The 15,488-nt window shown below is 49.1% G+C and overlaps 1 protein-coding gene across 1 annotated transcript; it reads left to right on the forward strand.

Annotated features, from left to right (window-relative positions):
- The first annotated feature begins 1,218 nt into the window (after positions 1-1,218).
- LOC130017708 (zinc finger protein 248-like) lies at positions 1,219-2,730 on the forward strand. Its single transcript, XM_056108459.1, has 2 exons — positions 1,219-1,278; positions 1,899-2,730. Exons 1-2 carry the CDS (start codon positions 1,219-1,221, stop codon positions 2,706-2,708), a joined length of 870 nt encoding a protein of 289 aa, XP_055964434.1. The 3' UTR covers positions 2,709-2,730.
- Positions 2,731-15,488: the final 12,758 nt, after the last annotated feature.

Here is a 15,488-nt window from a genome sequence, read left to right on the forward strand (position 1 = left end):
ATTGGTTGTGTGCAAGACTAACACTCTGCCCCGCTGTACAATCTCTCTGGACACGGTGTCCCTAATCTTTTTCCCCATTCTCTGACACTCCTTCCATCCTAGAAGTGATTATTTTCCTGACACACTTTCTTCTACTTCCCCACTCTTTATGTCATATTCCAAACTCTTTATCCACATAGAGGCCATAGTTGCATCAAGATAAAGCAACTTGTATTAATTTATTAACTTTCCCTTTTTCTAAATAGATGTAATGTTTGCCTTTGTTTTCATGTTAACAAACCAAGAGTAGCACTGTCCTCCTGTTGTTGATCGATTTGCTTGAGCGGGCCCAGTTAGATCTCCATTGTGAGCCTTGTTGTTACTGTGTTTGGCATACTGAATATGTCACGGGTAGCTTGCCAGGCTTTGCCATGCTGGCAAGATACTTTTGGTAGCTTGCCGAGCTCTTCGAGAGGGGCAGAGGAATCGAACTGGGCTCTGCTGGGTCGGCCACGTGCAAGCCAAACGCCCTACCCACTGTGCTATCTCTCCAGCTCAAGAGTAGGAAAAAAAATCTTCATAACAGCTCTTCTACCCCGGACTATAACTGAAACTCAAGCATCAACCCAAACATCGACCTTTGTATTACTCTATTCCTTAAGAAATGTATAGAGAGACAGAGAGATAGTGTAGCAGGTCAGGTACTCGCCTTGCATGCGGCAACCATGGTTCAAGTCCTGGCCCCTCCAGCATTCTCTGTGCCCAGAGCCAGGAATAAATAAGCCATGTGCAATGCCAAGTGTGTCCCCCAAACAAACAAAAATAGCAATAATTAAAAAGAAATTAAATAAGAAATGTATATAAATGTGTTAATATTTAAAATATTAATTTATTATTTTTTTCTATTTCTAGAAATCCAGAGAGCCAACCACATGGAAAGAAGCCAAGAAAAGAAAGATAAAGATTCAAGACAAACTCTATTTCTCAACAACCAGGAGACCAAGGAGAGAAATAAAACATTAGGAAAGGCTTTTAATATGACCATAAAACCTTCAGGAAAAATAGTCCACAAATGTGGCTGTCTTGGAACAAGTGTGTCCACAATAACTTTTAATAATAGAAGTCATGTAAGAAAAAAAGCTAATGATTTCAGTGAGTGTGAGTTACTCGACGAGAAAACTCACACAGGGAAAAGGTCGTATGAAAATGATGAAAAAGAGAAATCCCACATTCACAAGGATGACTTACCTCAACATCAGAAGAAGTCAGCCTTGGAGCCACTTCTTGGATGTAATAATTGTGAGAACACCTTTTATAAAGAGACAGTCTCTGTTGCAGGTCAGAGTATTCAGGCCGGAGAGAAAGTCTCTGAGGAGGATAAATCTGGACAGGCCTTCAGCCAAAAGTTAAGGCTCAGTGCTTGTCCAAGAACACTTAGGGACAGGAAACCACGTGAATCCAGTAAAAATGGGAAATCCCCATCCAGGAAGACAGAATACACACAACAGGAAACTCTCACGGGCGATAAGCATGAATGTGATGCATTTGGGAAAGCCTTTCCCAAGGCATCAAACCTCACTCGACATCAGAGGAGACCCATAGACAACAAACCTGAGGCAGAGGGTGGACCTGATACATCCCTGCAGAAGCCGTTCCACACCCCACCTGGGAGGACCCGCGCAGGAGAGAAAACCTTGGAGTGTCATGAACTTGAAAACGCCTTCCACGAAAAGTCAGCCCTTCCTCAACATCCAAGAGTCCGTGCCACAGAAAACCTCCGGGAACGGGATGATGGGGTTGGCACAGCTAAGGAGTCACACCCCATTAGCCCTCAGAGCAATAACACCCGAGAGGGAAGCTTTAAAGGCCGTAAACGTGATGAGCCCTCTGCTGAGAAGTCAAAACGCTTTCCGCAACAGAGAAAACGCAGGGTAAGGGATCCCAACGAGTGTGGGAAGCCTGAGGAGAACTTAAGGGAGCTGCCAGCCCTCCCTCAGAATCCGAGAGCTCGGAGAGGAAAGAAAACCTACGACTGCAACAAATGCGAGAAGATCTTCCACAAGAAAATGCTGCTTTCCCAGCACCAGACCATGCACACGGGGAAGAAGCCCTACGAGTGTAATGAATGCGACAAGTCCTTCTCTGTGAAGTCCAACCTCACGGAACATCAGCGGACCCACACGGGAGAGAAACCGTATGAATGTAATGAATGCGGGAAGTCTTTCTGTCAGAAGTCAGCCCTCACGGTGCACCAGAGAACTCACACGGGGGAGAAACCGTACCGATGTAATGAGTGTGGGAAAACCTTCTGTGTGAAATCAAACCTAACTCAGCATCAAAGGACCCACACGGGAGAGAAGCCCTATAAATGTGACAAGTGCTGGAGATCGTTCTGTGTGAAATCTAACCTCGTGGTCCACCAGAGGACGCACACCGGGGAGAAACCCTACAAATGTCCCGAATGTGAGAAAACTTTCTATGAAAAGTCAGCCCTCACCAAACATCAGAGGATTCACACCGGGGAGAAACCCTATGAGTGTAATGAATGTCAAAAGACCTTCAGCCAGAGGTCGGCGCTCACCAAACATCAGAGGAAAACACATAAGAGGAAAACTCCCCCGAAGGCTCTCCAGGAGCAAAAGGCCACATCCACCAGCCAGACCCATGGAACTTCAGCTAAATCTCAAGGGACGCAAGGGACAAAGCCTTCATCCGTCAGCGACAGCTAACTGAAATGGGACGATTAGTCTAGAACTGAGGTCCTTTGTGGAGAAAAAGAAAATGTCAACTCAGATTCAAAACTATTGAGGAGAAGTAGGTAATTTTTAGAAATACGGATTAAAATGTTGAAGAGCTTCTCACTCAAAGTCATATTTAGATGTGCTTCCAGATGTACTGCAGGGGTGAAAAAAATCAGGTGTTGTTCTTAGTAGCGTGTGCGCTGCCAAGCTTTTGTAAATGCATGGGATAATTTGTCATGGACATGAGAACATTAAACAGGTATGTGGAAATCTTCTGAGGTACATTGCACCAGGGATTGGTATGGCGTGCATGAGAGTGCTATATATATATATATATATATATATATATATATATATATGGCTGGAGCGATAGCACAGCGGGTAGGGCGTTCGCCTTACACGCGGCCAACATGGCCGACCCGAGTTCGATTCCTCCGCCCCTCTCGGAGAGCCCGGCAAGCTACCGAGAGTATTCGATATGCCAGACACAGTAACAACAAAGTCTCCAATGGAGACGTTACTGGGCCCGCTCGAGCAAATCGATGATCAACGGGAGGGCCTTTACCTTTACCTTTACCTATATATATATCATGAACTATGAGTGTGTTGGGTTGGATGCATTTAGAGAAACCCACCACAGAATCTCAGAAAGCACAGGATACATCATAAATGAAAACCAAGTTATTATGTAGCGCTGTAGCACTGTCCTCCTGTTGTTCATCAATTTGCTCAAGCGGGCACCAGTAACATCTCCATTGTGAGACTTGTTGTTACTGTTTATATCGAATACACCACAGGGAGCTTGTCAGGCTCTGCCGTGTGTGCGGGTGGGATGGTCTCAGTAGCTTGCCGGGCTCTCTGAGAGGGATGGAGGAATCGAACCTGCGTCGGCTGCGTGCCAGGCAAACGCCCTACCCGCTGTGCTATCGCTCCAGCCCAGTTGTATAGCACTTGGACCAAAAGCTCCACTTCTAGATATATACTACCCTAAAACAACAGTTCTCAAAAGTATCCTAAAGTGTGTTGGGGATGAAAGTAAGAAAATATTTGATACGGGGATCATTTGTCACTCTGGCAGGTCACAGGCATTTGATGAGTGCAAAAGCCGAAGTTAGTTCTGTGCAGTGTCAATAAAAGATCAGAATGAAGAGACTCGGCCATTGTGCCGGTAGCGCTCTCAGAGAAAACCCCGCCCTAGAGAAACCTCCAGGCTTGTACCCACAGACACATGCAGGAACATCCACTGAGCATTGTAGCAATTGTGGAAATGATTTAGCAAAGTAATGAAAAAGCCATTAATGATATATTAAGTAAAAAGTTGGTCTGACCATATAGATATACACCAATGAAAATAAATTTTATTCTATCTTAGAGCAATGATGTCGGACAAAAGGGGGAAATAAAGATGTCGTGTTATTGCATTTATATAAAGAGCAAAAACAATTCCACAGTAGCTATATAAACAATAAAATGCAACCGAAAATGGATTGTTACCACAAAAATATAGAATAGTTATTGCATCATGGAGCACTGAGGTCCCTATACTTAGAAAAAGAGTAAACTTCATATTTCTTTTACCCCTCAGGGGACCTGAGGTTAAAATAAGTGGTGCTGGAAATTAAACTTGGGCCTCTAACCTGCAGTGCGTGGGCTCAGTTCATTGAGCTCAACCATCCCACTCTTTCTGTCTCTCTATCTCTCTGTGTCTCTGTGTCTGTCTCTGTCTCTGTCTGTCTGTCTCTGTCTCTGTCTCTCTGGCCCAATTTCAAATTCTTAAAAGAATCATGAGTATACAGGTGTTCCTTTTGTTATTTTTCTTACTCTGACACTGTTAAGCTCAGGATTCTGAGCTCCCAAGTGGCAAGACAGACAGAGACACAAACACAATAATGCAAAAGCAGTAGGAGTTTAATTCCAGTATACTGGGGTCAACAATCTCACCCACAGCGTGGTCTCTCGATAGCGACCCCGACTTCAGGCAGCAAGCAGTTTTTATAGGGTTTGATGACATAGGCAGTCCATGCCTTATTGTTTCAAAAAGAATCTAACTTAGTTACCAAACAAAGGTGGTTGGGCAAGTGTCTAGGGTAACAGTGGTCAGGCAACAATTAAACAATAATTTCCAGTATCAATACCAATTTTGTGATTACATAGAATTCTCATTCTTTCAGAGTTAACAAAAAGCAACTTCTGGGGCATTGTGAGAATTGAGTCCACTTTCTGAGCCTAGAAACTTTCCCAGGTGGATTCAGGTTGGCTAGTTACACATGTTTCATTGCTGGGAAGCTGAATCTGTTTTAGTTCCCATAACCGAACCTTAGGCCCACCTGATTTTTCTCATTTCTGCCACCTTGTCAAAGCTGCACTCTGGCTTGGTCATGTATACATATATATGTAAAGAAACTTTTACATTTTTTTTCGCTTTTTGGGTCACACCTGGCGATGCAGGGGTTACTCCTGGCTCTGCACTCAGGAATTACTCCTGACAGTGCTCAGGGGACCATATGGGATGCTGGGAATCGAACCTGGGTCGGCCGCATGCAAGGCAAACGCCCTACCCGCTGTGCTATCTCTCCAGCCCTGAAACTTTTACATTGTCAAGAAACAGACTTGAAATGACAGCATTAGAGTGTCAGCCATCATTTCCCTTGCAAAGTCAACCTAGGTTTGGACCCCAGCACCCCATATGATCCCCTGGGCCCACTGGGGATGATCACTGAGCACAGTACCAGGAGTAAGCCCTGAGCATTACCAGATGTGAACCCCCAAAACCAAAAACAAAGCATATTAGCCACAACAATGTTTGAGTGCCAATCACTGTCAAGATTGGTCTCTCAATGTCTAGTTTCCTGATTTCAAAACCTCCACAACAATCGTCCCAAATGTCTGTCACTTGACTCTAACCTTGAATTTCTTGATCCTATATCCCCTTTATTACCTTATGTGTCCTCATTTTTTTAATAATAAACTGAACATTGACCAAAATATAAAGTGGAAAAGAAAACCAACGTTCTGTAAAGACTAGACAAGATTTTAAACTTTGGGTGTTTGAGCAATAGCACCGTGGGTAGGGCGTTTGCCTTGCACGCGGTCAACCCAGGTTCGACCTCTGGTCCTCCCGAGCACCGCCAGGAGTAATTCCTGAGTGCAGAGCCAGGAGGAACCCCTGTGCATCGACAGGTGTGACCCAAGAGACAAAAAAAATTTAAAAAAAAATAAAATTTCACCACAAATAGTATGAACCATTGAAATCACACATCAAAAGCAGAGAAGTCTATTCGTAGGTGACAGAAAGGCGAATTCTGGAGCAGGGAGATAGTACAACCATGTGGGCGCGTGTCTGATCTGTGCCAGACGGGGGTTCAATTTCCAGCACCCCACAGACCCCAAGCACTGTCGGGCTGGAGCAGCAGCGGCATCTCCTCAGGACCCCTGCATTGAACCCCAGGCCCAGTTACTGAGAGGCTCTCCCTGGCCTCCTCCAAGACCCTCCCAGGCCCAGTAACGTCTCCATTGTGAGACTTGTTGTTACTGTGCTTGGCATATTGAATACGTCACGGGGAGCTTGCCAGGCTTTGCCGTGCAGGCGAGATACTCTCAGTACCTTGCTGGGCTCTCCAAGAGGGGCAGAGGAATCGAACCTGGGTCAACCGGGTCGGTCTCATGCAAGGAAAATGCCTTACCCACTGTGCTATCACTCCAGTCCATATATATATATATATATATATATATATATATATATATATATAATCAGGTGATAAAGGAAACTGGAAAGAAATAGAACTGGGGGCAAATGTGGGTTTTTTGGTGGGTTTTTGTCTTTTTTTTTCTTTTTGGGTCACACCTTGCGTTGCACAGGGGTTCCTCCTGGCTCTGCACTCAGAAATTACTCCTGGTGGTGTTTGGGGGAACCATATGGAATGCTGGGAATCGAACCCAGGTCAGCTGCATGCAAGGCAAATGCCCTCCCCACTGTGCTATCGGTCCAGCCCCCGCAAATAAGTCTTTTAACCGTCATTCACGGCCCAAGTCCTGTGATTACGCGTGTGGAACCCAAGCGTGTTCTTAACCATGAGCTATTCTTCAGCCTCTCCTAAAAATATGGTCGTGTTGGGAAATCTGAGGAAATCTCCATATGAAAATGCACCCAGACGCTGGGCTTTGCTGCCCTAAACTAATGCCTTTAACCTTTCACGGTCAGTGGATTCGCAGGAAGCTCTGGAAAGGGCAGAGAAGGGAAGAGACTTTCAGGCGTGTCTCCTTCTGATTGATGGATGGTGCTCCCCCGGCTGTCATTCCTAAGGAGGGAGCTTTGAAAGCTCTTTGTTTTGACTTCATTGGGAATGATGGACCGGCTGCTGAGAGTGGGCAGCTTGAGTTCTAACCTTGACATTGCCTGTAGTCTGTCTTGATTCATCTTTAGAACGAAGGGGCAGATTCATATAACATCATCGTCTGTCTGAGCTTCTATAACAGTCGACAGAGTGAGTTATAAACGGCAAAGATTTCTAACGGTTCTGGAGCCTGAAGAGCCAGAGACCAGAGCAAGCACAATCAGTGGCCACTGAGGTCCCACTGTCTCCTCACGAGGTGACCGTGACGGGGTGGGGAGGAGCCAGGCTATGGGGCCTCCTCATTCCTGAGGGCTGCACCCACAGATCTCATCACCTCCTCAGACCATGACCTGGGGGGGGGGGTTGGAATTCAGCGTGTGAGATTTACGGGAGCACAGAAAGATCAGTCCACATTCTTACCATGCTCTTCCAGCATTATCTTTCTGAATAATTCATTAAAGGGCAAAAAGCCAAAGATGAGGCTCTAGGAAGTATGAGAAGGGCTGGGGGAACAGGATGGCAGGGAAGGGGTTGCCTTGCACGTGGCCAATCTGGGTTCAATCCCTGACACCGCATTTGACCCCTCTGAGCCCTGCTGGAAGTGGCCGTGGAGTGCAAAGCCAGCAGTCAGCCCTGAATACAGCTGTGTGTGCCAAAAACCCAAGGGAGGGAGGGAGGGAAGGAAGGAAGGAAGGAAGGAAGGAAGGAAGGAAGGAAGGAAGGAAGGGAGGGAGGAAAGAAGGAAGGGAGGGAGGGAGGGAAGGAAAGAAGGAAGGAAGGAAGGAAGGAAGGAAGGAAGGAAGGAAGGAAGGAAGGAAGGAGGAAAGGAAGGAAGGAAGGAAGGAAGGAAGGAAGGAAGGAAGGAAGGAAGGAAGGAGGGAGGAAAGGAAGGAAGGAAGGAAGGAAGGAAGGAAGGAAGGAAGGAAGGAAGGAAGGAAGGGAGGGAGGGAGGGAGGGAAGGAGGGAGGGAGAGAAGGAAGGAAGGAAGGGAGGGAGGGAGGGAGAGAAGGAAGGAAGGAAGGAAGGGAGGGAGGGAGGGAGGGAGGGAGGAGAAGGAAGGAAGGAAGGAAGGAAGGAAGGAAGGAAGGAAGGAAGGAAGGAGGAAGGGAGGGAGGGAGGAAAGAAGGAAGGAAGAAAGGCATAAAGAAAAGGAAGGAAGGAAGGAAGGAAGGAAGGAAGGAAGGAAGGAAGGAGAGAGAGAAAGAGAAAGAGAAAGAAGGGAGGGAGGGAAGGAAGGAAGGAAGGAAGGAAGGAAGGAAGGAGAGAAAGAGAAAGAAGGAAGGAAGGAAGGAAGGAAGGAAGGAAGGAAGGAAGGAAGGAAGGAAGGGAGGGAGGGAGGGAGGAAGGAAGGAAGGAAGGGAGGGAGGGAGGGAGGGAGGGAGGGAGGGAGGGAGGGAAGGAAGGAAGGAAGGAAGGAAGGAAGGAAGGAAGGAAGGAAGGGAGGGAGGGAGGGAGGGAGAGAAGGAAGGAAGGAAGGAAGGAGGAAAGGAAGGAAGGAAGGAAGGAAGGAAGGAAGGGAGGGAGGGAGGGAGGGAGGGAGGGAGGGAGGAAAGAAGGAAGGGAGGGAGGGAGGGAGGAAGGAAGGAAGGAAGGAAGGAAGGAAGGGAGGGAGGGAGGGAGAGAAGGAAGGAAGGAAGGAAGGAGGAAAGGAAGGAAGGAAGGAAGGAAGGAAGGAAGGGAGGGAGGGAGGGAGGGAGGGAGGGAGGGAGGGAAGGAAGGAAGGAAGGAAGGAAGGAAGGAAGGAAGAGAGGGAGGAGGGAGGGAGGGAGGGAGGGAGGGAGGGAGGGAAATGAAGGAGGGAGGGAGGGAAGGAAATGAAGGCGGGAGGGAGGAGGGAGGGAAGGAAGGAAGGAAGGAAAGAAGGAAGGGAGGGAGGGAGAGAAGGAAGGAAGGAAAAGAAAAGAAAAGAAAAGAAAAGAAAAGAAAAGAAAAGAAAAGAAAGGAATGAGTGGCGGCTAGAGATGGCTCGAGCATGCATAGAAATGTCTCTGAGATTTGATTTTCTCCCTGGGCCTGATGTAACTGTCTTGCCTGGGACACGCTTTTGCAGACGCCCAATCATCGGCCTTCCCTGGGGAGTTCCTGCCAATCCCCTGCTCGGGCTTCTCTGCGGATTGTCATTTGTAAACCTTCTGCCGTCCCGACAGTCTCTGCCGAGCATGACAGGGTAAATTCTGCACGCTCTGAAACCCACTGAGAATCGTTTCCTGGGGCTGGAGAGGTAGGGCAGCGGGTACGGTGCTTGCTTTGCACGTGGTCCACCTGGGTTCGACCCCCAGCACCCCAAGAGGGTCCCCCCAGCTCAGGAGTGATCCCTGAGCACAGAGCCAGGAGGAAGCTCTCTCTGAGCACTCAAAACAAACAAAAATCTGTTTCTGTCCCAGAACTGGTCCCTTGATTCTCTTCTCAGAGGCGATGGTGAGTCACATTTCACTGGGGTTTTACTCCCAGCAAACAGGAACTGATGCATGCAGTGAAAAATTCTCCAGGCACAAAACACAAAAGCTCGTGAAACCTCCTCCTTTAGAGCCAGTGTGTCTCTGAGGAACCCTCCTGCCTCTGGTCTCTCGGCTCTTACCCCAGAGAAGCCAGCCAGGGCCGCCGCAACAGACTAGCAGATGCTGCCACCAAGTCCGGGACTCCCGGAGCTGTGGGAAGGGTTGGCGGCCTCCTCCGCCCAGGAAGCAGCAGAAAATCCCAGCAGCGAAAGGCAGGAAGTGATTGGGTTTGGGATTAATATTTGATTTCCTGGGGCCAATGCATTGGGGTGAGTGTGCTGAATTCAGAAACGGTTCAAGTCCACATCTGGGTTTTAGGTAGCCTGATCTATCGGGAAAGCATCAAACCAAAGTCCAAGAGTTCTGCAGTTTAACCTTCCGTTACCACCAGCTGCTTTTTTTTTTTTTTTTTTGCATGTGGAAGAACTCATTCCTCCAAGCACCCATTTTCTTATTGGTTAAATAAAGATGTCTGGGTCCAGGTAAAGCGTCTGCCTTGCACTCTCAAGGCTGAGGGTTTGATCCCCAGCTCCACTCCACGGGCTGGAGTGATAGCACAGTGGATAGGGCATTTGCCTTGCCGACCTGAGTTCGAGTCCTCCATCCCTCTCGGAGAGTCCGGCAAGCTACCTAGAGTATCCCGTCCACATGGCAGAACCTGGCAAGCTCCTTGTGGCATATTTGATATGCCAAACACAGTAACAACAAGTCTCACAATGGAGACATTACTGGTGCCCCGCTCGAGCAAATCGATGAACAACGGGAGGACAGTGCTACAGTGCTCCACTCCACAGGGCTGAGTGTGGATCCCTGGCACCCGCCCTGCCGCCCAGCCCACGCTGCACCCACACCATGATGCCAGCCAACGGCAGTGGTGGGGTGGGGGGTGGAAAGTGCTACCTGAGCTGGCAAAGTCAGTCTGGGACTCTTGGACGCAAGAGCCCGTCCTGGTGCCTAATCCCAGCATCCCTAGATGCCTGGCAGTGGTGGTGATGGTGAGGATGGGCTAATGTTAGTGGTAGCGGGTGACGGTTATGGCTTTTACTCAGGAGCCAGCTCCATGTTCTGTGACATTTACTCTTCAGAATGCACTGAATGAGACAGGCTCTCTCTCTCTCTCTCTCTCTCTCTCTCTCTCTCTCTCTCTCTCTCTCTCTCTCCCTCTCTCTCTCATACCAGTGATGCATAGGGGTTACTCCTGGCTCATGCACTCAGGAATTACGCCTGGCGGTGCTTGGGGGACTATATGGGATGCTGGGACCCGAACCCGGGTGAGCCGCGTGCAAGGCAAACACCCTACCCACTGTGCTATCACTCCAGCCCTGAGACGAACTCTCTTTCCACACCCATCTTGGAAATTAGAAAAACAAGGTTTAGGGAGATAGTACAGCGGTTAGCACACTTGCAGACTCCCAACCCGTGTTTGATTCCCGGCACCACATGGTCTCTTGGGCCTCACTTGGTGGCCCCTGAGCACCCCCAGGTGTGATCCTCAAAGCCTCCAGGCACGGCAGTCAGGGGTGGCCTGACTGGCCCTTGGCAATGCAGAGCCCATATAGCACCATACAGTATTGCATCCTCTCCTTGGGTTCTTTTTTTTTTTTTTTTGGCTTTTTGGGTCATACCCGGTGATGTTCAGGGGTTACTCCTGGCTCTGCACTCAGAAATTACTCCCAGCAGTGCTCAGGGAACCATATGGGATGCTGGGGTTCGAACCCAGGTTGGCTGCATGCAAGACAAACGCCCTACCTGCTGTGCTATCGCCCCAGCCCCCTCTTCTCAGATTCTTGCATGGAACCGACAGCCTGGTTGACTGAGAATCACCAGTGGAGCCCACACCCCCCACCCCAGCCAGGCTTCCTGAGCACTGCATGGGAGATCCCCCACCCCAGCCCCAGAAGAAGAGAAGAGGGGAGGCGGAGAGAGTTGAGGAGAGAAGAGGCAAGGCGAGGCGATGAGGTTTACAGATATTTCTCGAACTGACTAGAGTTGGAAGGAAGCAGAGTTGTCACGCCTGGAATTTTGCCCAGTTCCCTCTGGCTCGACACGCCTGCTTTCACTCGCGTCTGCCCCGTCATTGCCTTTTCCAGGTCAGCCCAGAATATTCATTTTCCTCCGAACTCCAATGAAACTCTGCCTCTTTCGGGGTGAAGAGGCAATGCAGAGGTTAAGGCACTTGCCTTGTGTACTGCCAACTCTGGTTCAATTCCCGGTATGGAACAGTGGGCCCCTGAGCACCACCAGGAGTGATCTCTGAGCACAGAGCCAGGAATAAGCATTGAGCACCTCCAGGTGTGTCCCTCAAACCCACCCAATACCCCCCCCAAAAAAATTCTTAGATTACCAGATTACACATTTGGTTAGGTCACACCTGCCAAATCAGAGTCTCTAGAATCATCTCTGTGTCCTCTGATGCACATTCCTGACTCTCATGCAACATCCTGCTTCAGAGGGAAGCTAACTTTGGCAGAAGAATCAATCTAGAAAAGCAGAGTGAACCCCCATATGGAATAAATCATGGAAAGGGGCCAGAAAAGTAGTACTGTGGGGAGAGCATTTGTCTTGCCCACAGCCGACCTGAGTTTAATCCCTGACACCCTGTCTGGTCCCCTGAGCACCACCAAGAGTGATCCCTGAGCAAGGAGCCAGGAGCAAGCCCTGAGCACAACCTGGTGTGACAAAAAAAAACAAAGAATAAATTAAAAAAAAAACCCTGACTTAGGACCCAGCAAAGCAAATACCTGAACTCTAAAGGAGAAATATTGGGGCTGGAGTGATAGCACAGCTGGGAAGGTGTTTGCCTTGCACACAGCCGACCCGGGTTCAATTCCTGGCATCCCATATGGTCCCCTGAGCACCGCCAGGAGTAACTCCTGAGTTCAGAGCCAGGAGTAACCCCTGTGCATCGCCGAGTGTGACCCAAAAAGCAAAAAATTAAAAAAAAAATTAAAGGAGAAATATTATTGAAAGCAGAGAGAGAGGGGCAGAATGGCTGTCCAGATGCTGTGTTGTTTTGCTTTTTTGGGGGGAGAGGTAACTCCCAGCGATGCTCAGGGGTTACTCCTGGCTCTGCAGTAAGGAATTACTCCTGGTGGTGCTTGGGGGACTATATGGGATGCCAGGGATTGAAACCAGGTTGACTACGTGCAAGGCAAATGCCCTTCCCACTGGACAATTGCTCGGACCCCAGATGCTGTGTTCTTTAAAGGAAGAACAAGCTGAAAAGGCAGTGGCCTTGTCTGGGGTGACCACAGAGATCAGAAAACATGACATTTTCCAAGCATAGACAGAAAAGAACTCTGCCATGCCACACGTGATCTCCAGTAACAATATTCTTTGGGAGTGGAGAAGCAAAACTCAGGTAAAGAAAACCTCAAAGAGGAGCTGGAGCCATAGCACAGCGGGTAGGGCGTTTGCCTTGCACACGGCCGACTCGGGTTCGATTCCCAGCATCCCATAGGGTCCCCCAGCACCGCCAGGAGTAATTCCTGGGTGCAGAGCCAGGAGTAAGCCCTGTGCATTGCCGGGTGTGATCCCTCCCCCCTCCCCTGGCAAAAAAAGAAAACCCCAAACAGCCACTAACTTGAAGGCCTGCCCTGAAGGATCACTCAAGGGAAGCCGGAGAGAGAGCACCAGAGGGAGAGCTTTCACCTTGCATGCAGCTCTGACCGTGCGCCGCACACACAGAGTTTGATCCCTGACACCCCTGAGCACCACCACAGGGCCGTCACATCTAGGCACAACCCCAGGACCAGGAGCGCGTGAGGACCAAGGAATGTGGCCCAAAATAAAACGAATAAATAAATAAAACGAACCACTCTGGGCATTTCTCTCCACAGAAAGGAAATTACAGAAGACGAACTACTGTAACTTCAGGCAGGGAGATGTCTGGATGTCTAAAGTGAGTTTGACGGTGGAGCCAAAACATTCTTACGCTGGGGGTACAGTTCAGAATCAATGCCTGGAGAGGAAATGCTTAACTAGAGCGAGACATTGGGATCAAGCCTGGCGGTGCCCATCATTTCGCGGCTGGCCGCTGGTAGACCGCGGGCGAGTTTTGTCAGTGAAGTGGCCCAGCGTGGTGGGGACACCCCGCTGCGTGTCCTAAACAGGACCTGGTATCCTTGTCCCTTGCCGCTATGTTCGCTGTAGCTCAGAGAAGCATATCAGAGCCCTTGGCCCCCGATGCCAGTTCCTGAATAGGAAGCCCCCGCCCGGGTGCCTGCATCACCCAAGGGACCTCAAGCACAAGGGAGTGGCAGGGTCATGCGCTGTCTGGGCTTTCACTGCTCCCACCCGCTGTCTGTGACCGGCACCTCTGCAGGCTGTTCAGGTTATTCTCTCTGAGGAACTTCTTTTTTTATTTTTTAATTTTTTTTTTTTACGTTTTTGTTAGTGAAGCACCATGCGGTACAGTTGTAGACTTACAAATTTTTGTGTTTGGGTTTCAGTTTTACAATGATCGAGTACCCATCCCTCCACCAGTGCCCATTCTCCATCACTGATCCCAGTATCCCTCCCACCCCCATCCTCCCCATCCCACCCCGCCTCTGTGGCAGGACATTCCCTTTTGTTCTCTCTCTCCTTTTGGGTGCTGTGGTTTGCAAAAGAGGCATTGAGTGGCAATCATGTCTACTTTCAGCAATATAGTCTACTTTCAGCATGCATCTCCCATCCTGGGCGGATCTTCCCAACACCCTTTATTTGGTGCTCCCTTCTCTATCTGAGCTGCCTTTACCCCTGTCTCTGAGGAACTTCTCCCCTGTCTACACCACCCTGGGGCAGGAAAGCAGCCCTCCTGAGTTATGTCTAGGAGGGTCGCTGGGCCCCCGAACCCCCTCTGCTCTGCTCACCTGAGAAACTCCTGCCTACTCATTACTGTTCTCTTCAGCCACCTCCTGGGTCTCTGCAGAACCCGCCGGCTCAGGCTTCCCTGAGGGCACAGTCTCCTCCTCAGAGGAAGGGAAGTCAAGTGAAATATCCAAGACTTCACCACAAGCCCGCCCCTGCCTGGCCCGAGTCCTCCTTCCTGTAAAGTCACAAGAACCTGGCATGGGGTCGGAGAGAGCTAAGGTGTTTTCCTGGCACACAGAGGACCAGGGTTCAATCCCCGGCATCCCGTATGGTCCCCTGAGCACCACCAGGAGTAACTCCTGCGTGCAGAGCTGGAGTAAGCCCTGAGAACCACTGGGTGTGGTCCCCAAACAAACAAACAAAAAAGTCAGAACTCGCAGGAGAGGAGAAAATGGCTTCATGTTGGGGCGAGCCGAGCCTGGCTTTGAAAGGTCATTTACCACAGTGTGGTTCTGACTCTACTTTTTTTTTTTAAATTTTATGTTCTGAATTGCAATTTAATGGGAACAAGTTTACCAAAGATTTAATCCTTTTGCCATAGGAAAAATAATACATATTTTAAAAGTCTTTGTATATATTGTTGAATTTGAATAAATGTTGCTAATTTTACTTCTTTTGCCATGCTTATTGTACAAAGGATACATATTAGATGCATATTAGATACATATTAGATGATCTCGGCAAGCTACCCGTGATGTATTCAATATGCCGAACACAGTAACAACAAAGTCTCCAATGGAGACTTTACTGGGCCCGCTGGAGCAAATCGATGAACAACGGGAGGACAGTGACAGTGACATAGATGATCTCAACAGAACAATCACTGCTCACCACTATGATCAAGGCTCTATGCTTTATTGTAAATGCTATCATTTTAATCCCCAAAGAAATCATGTGAGGGGTTCTGACTCTACTAAGCTTGGTGCTTGGCAGAGGCTCACGAGGGATGCAGGGCAAACCGGGATGCAGAGGAAATGCAGAGGATGCTCTGGGATGGTGGATAGTTTACTCTGTTCCCCAGTGGCCACCAGGGGGCTCCCGCCACACACCAAAGACCCTGGCGGCGCCCCCCCCCCCCCCCC

This window comes from Sorex fumeus, unplaced genomic scaffold (assembly GCF_029834395.1).
Source record: "Sorex fumeus unplaced genomic scaffold, SorFum_2.1 ptg000213l, whole genome shotgun sequence".
Classification (NCBI taxonomy): domain Eukaryota; kingdom Metazoa; phylum Chordata; class Mammalia; order Eulipotyphla; family Soricidae; genus Sorex; species Sorex fumeus.

Coding starts and splice junctions, on each gene's coding strand:
- LOC130017708 (XM_056108459.1), top strand. CDS start 1,219: ATGACTTACCTCAACATCAGAAGAAGTCAGCCTTGGAGCCACTTCTTG. Junction 1,279..1,898: donor ACTTCTTGGATGTAATAATT/GTGAGAACACCT, acceptor TTTCCGCAACAG/AGAAAACGCAGGGTAAGGGA.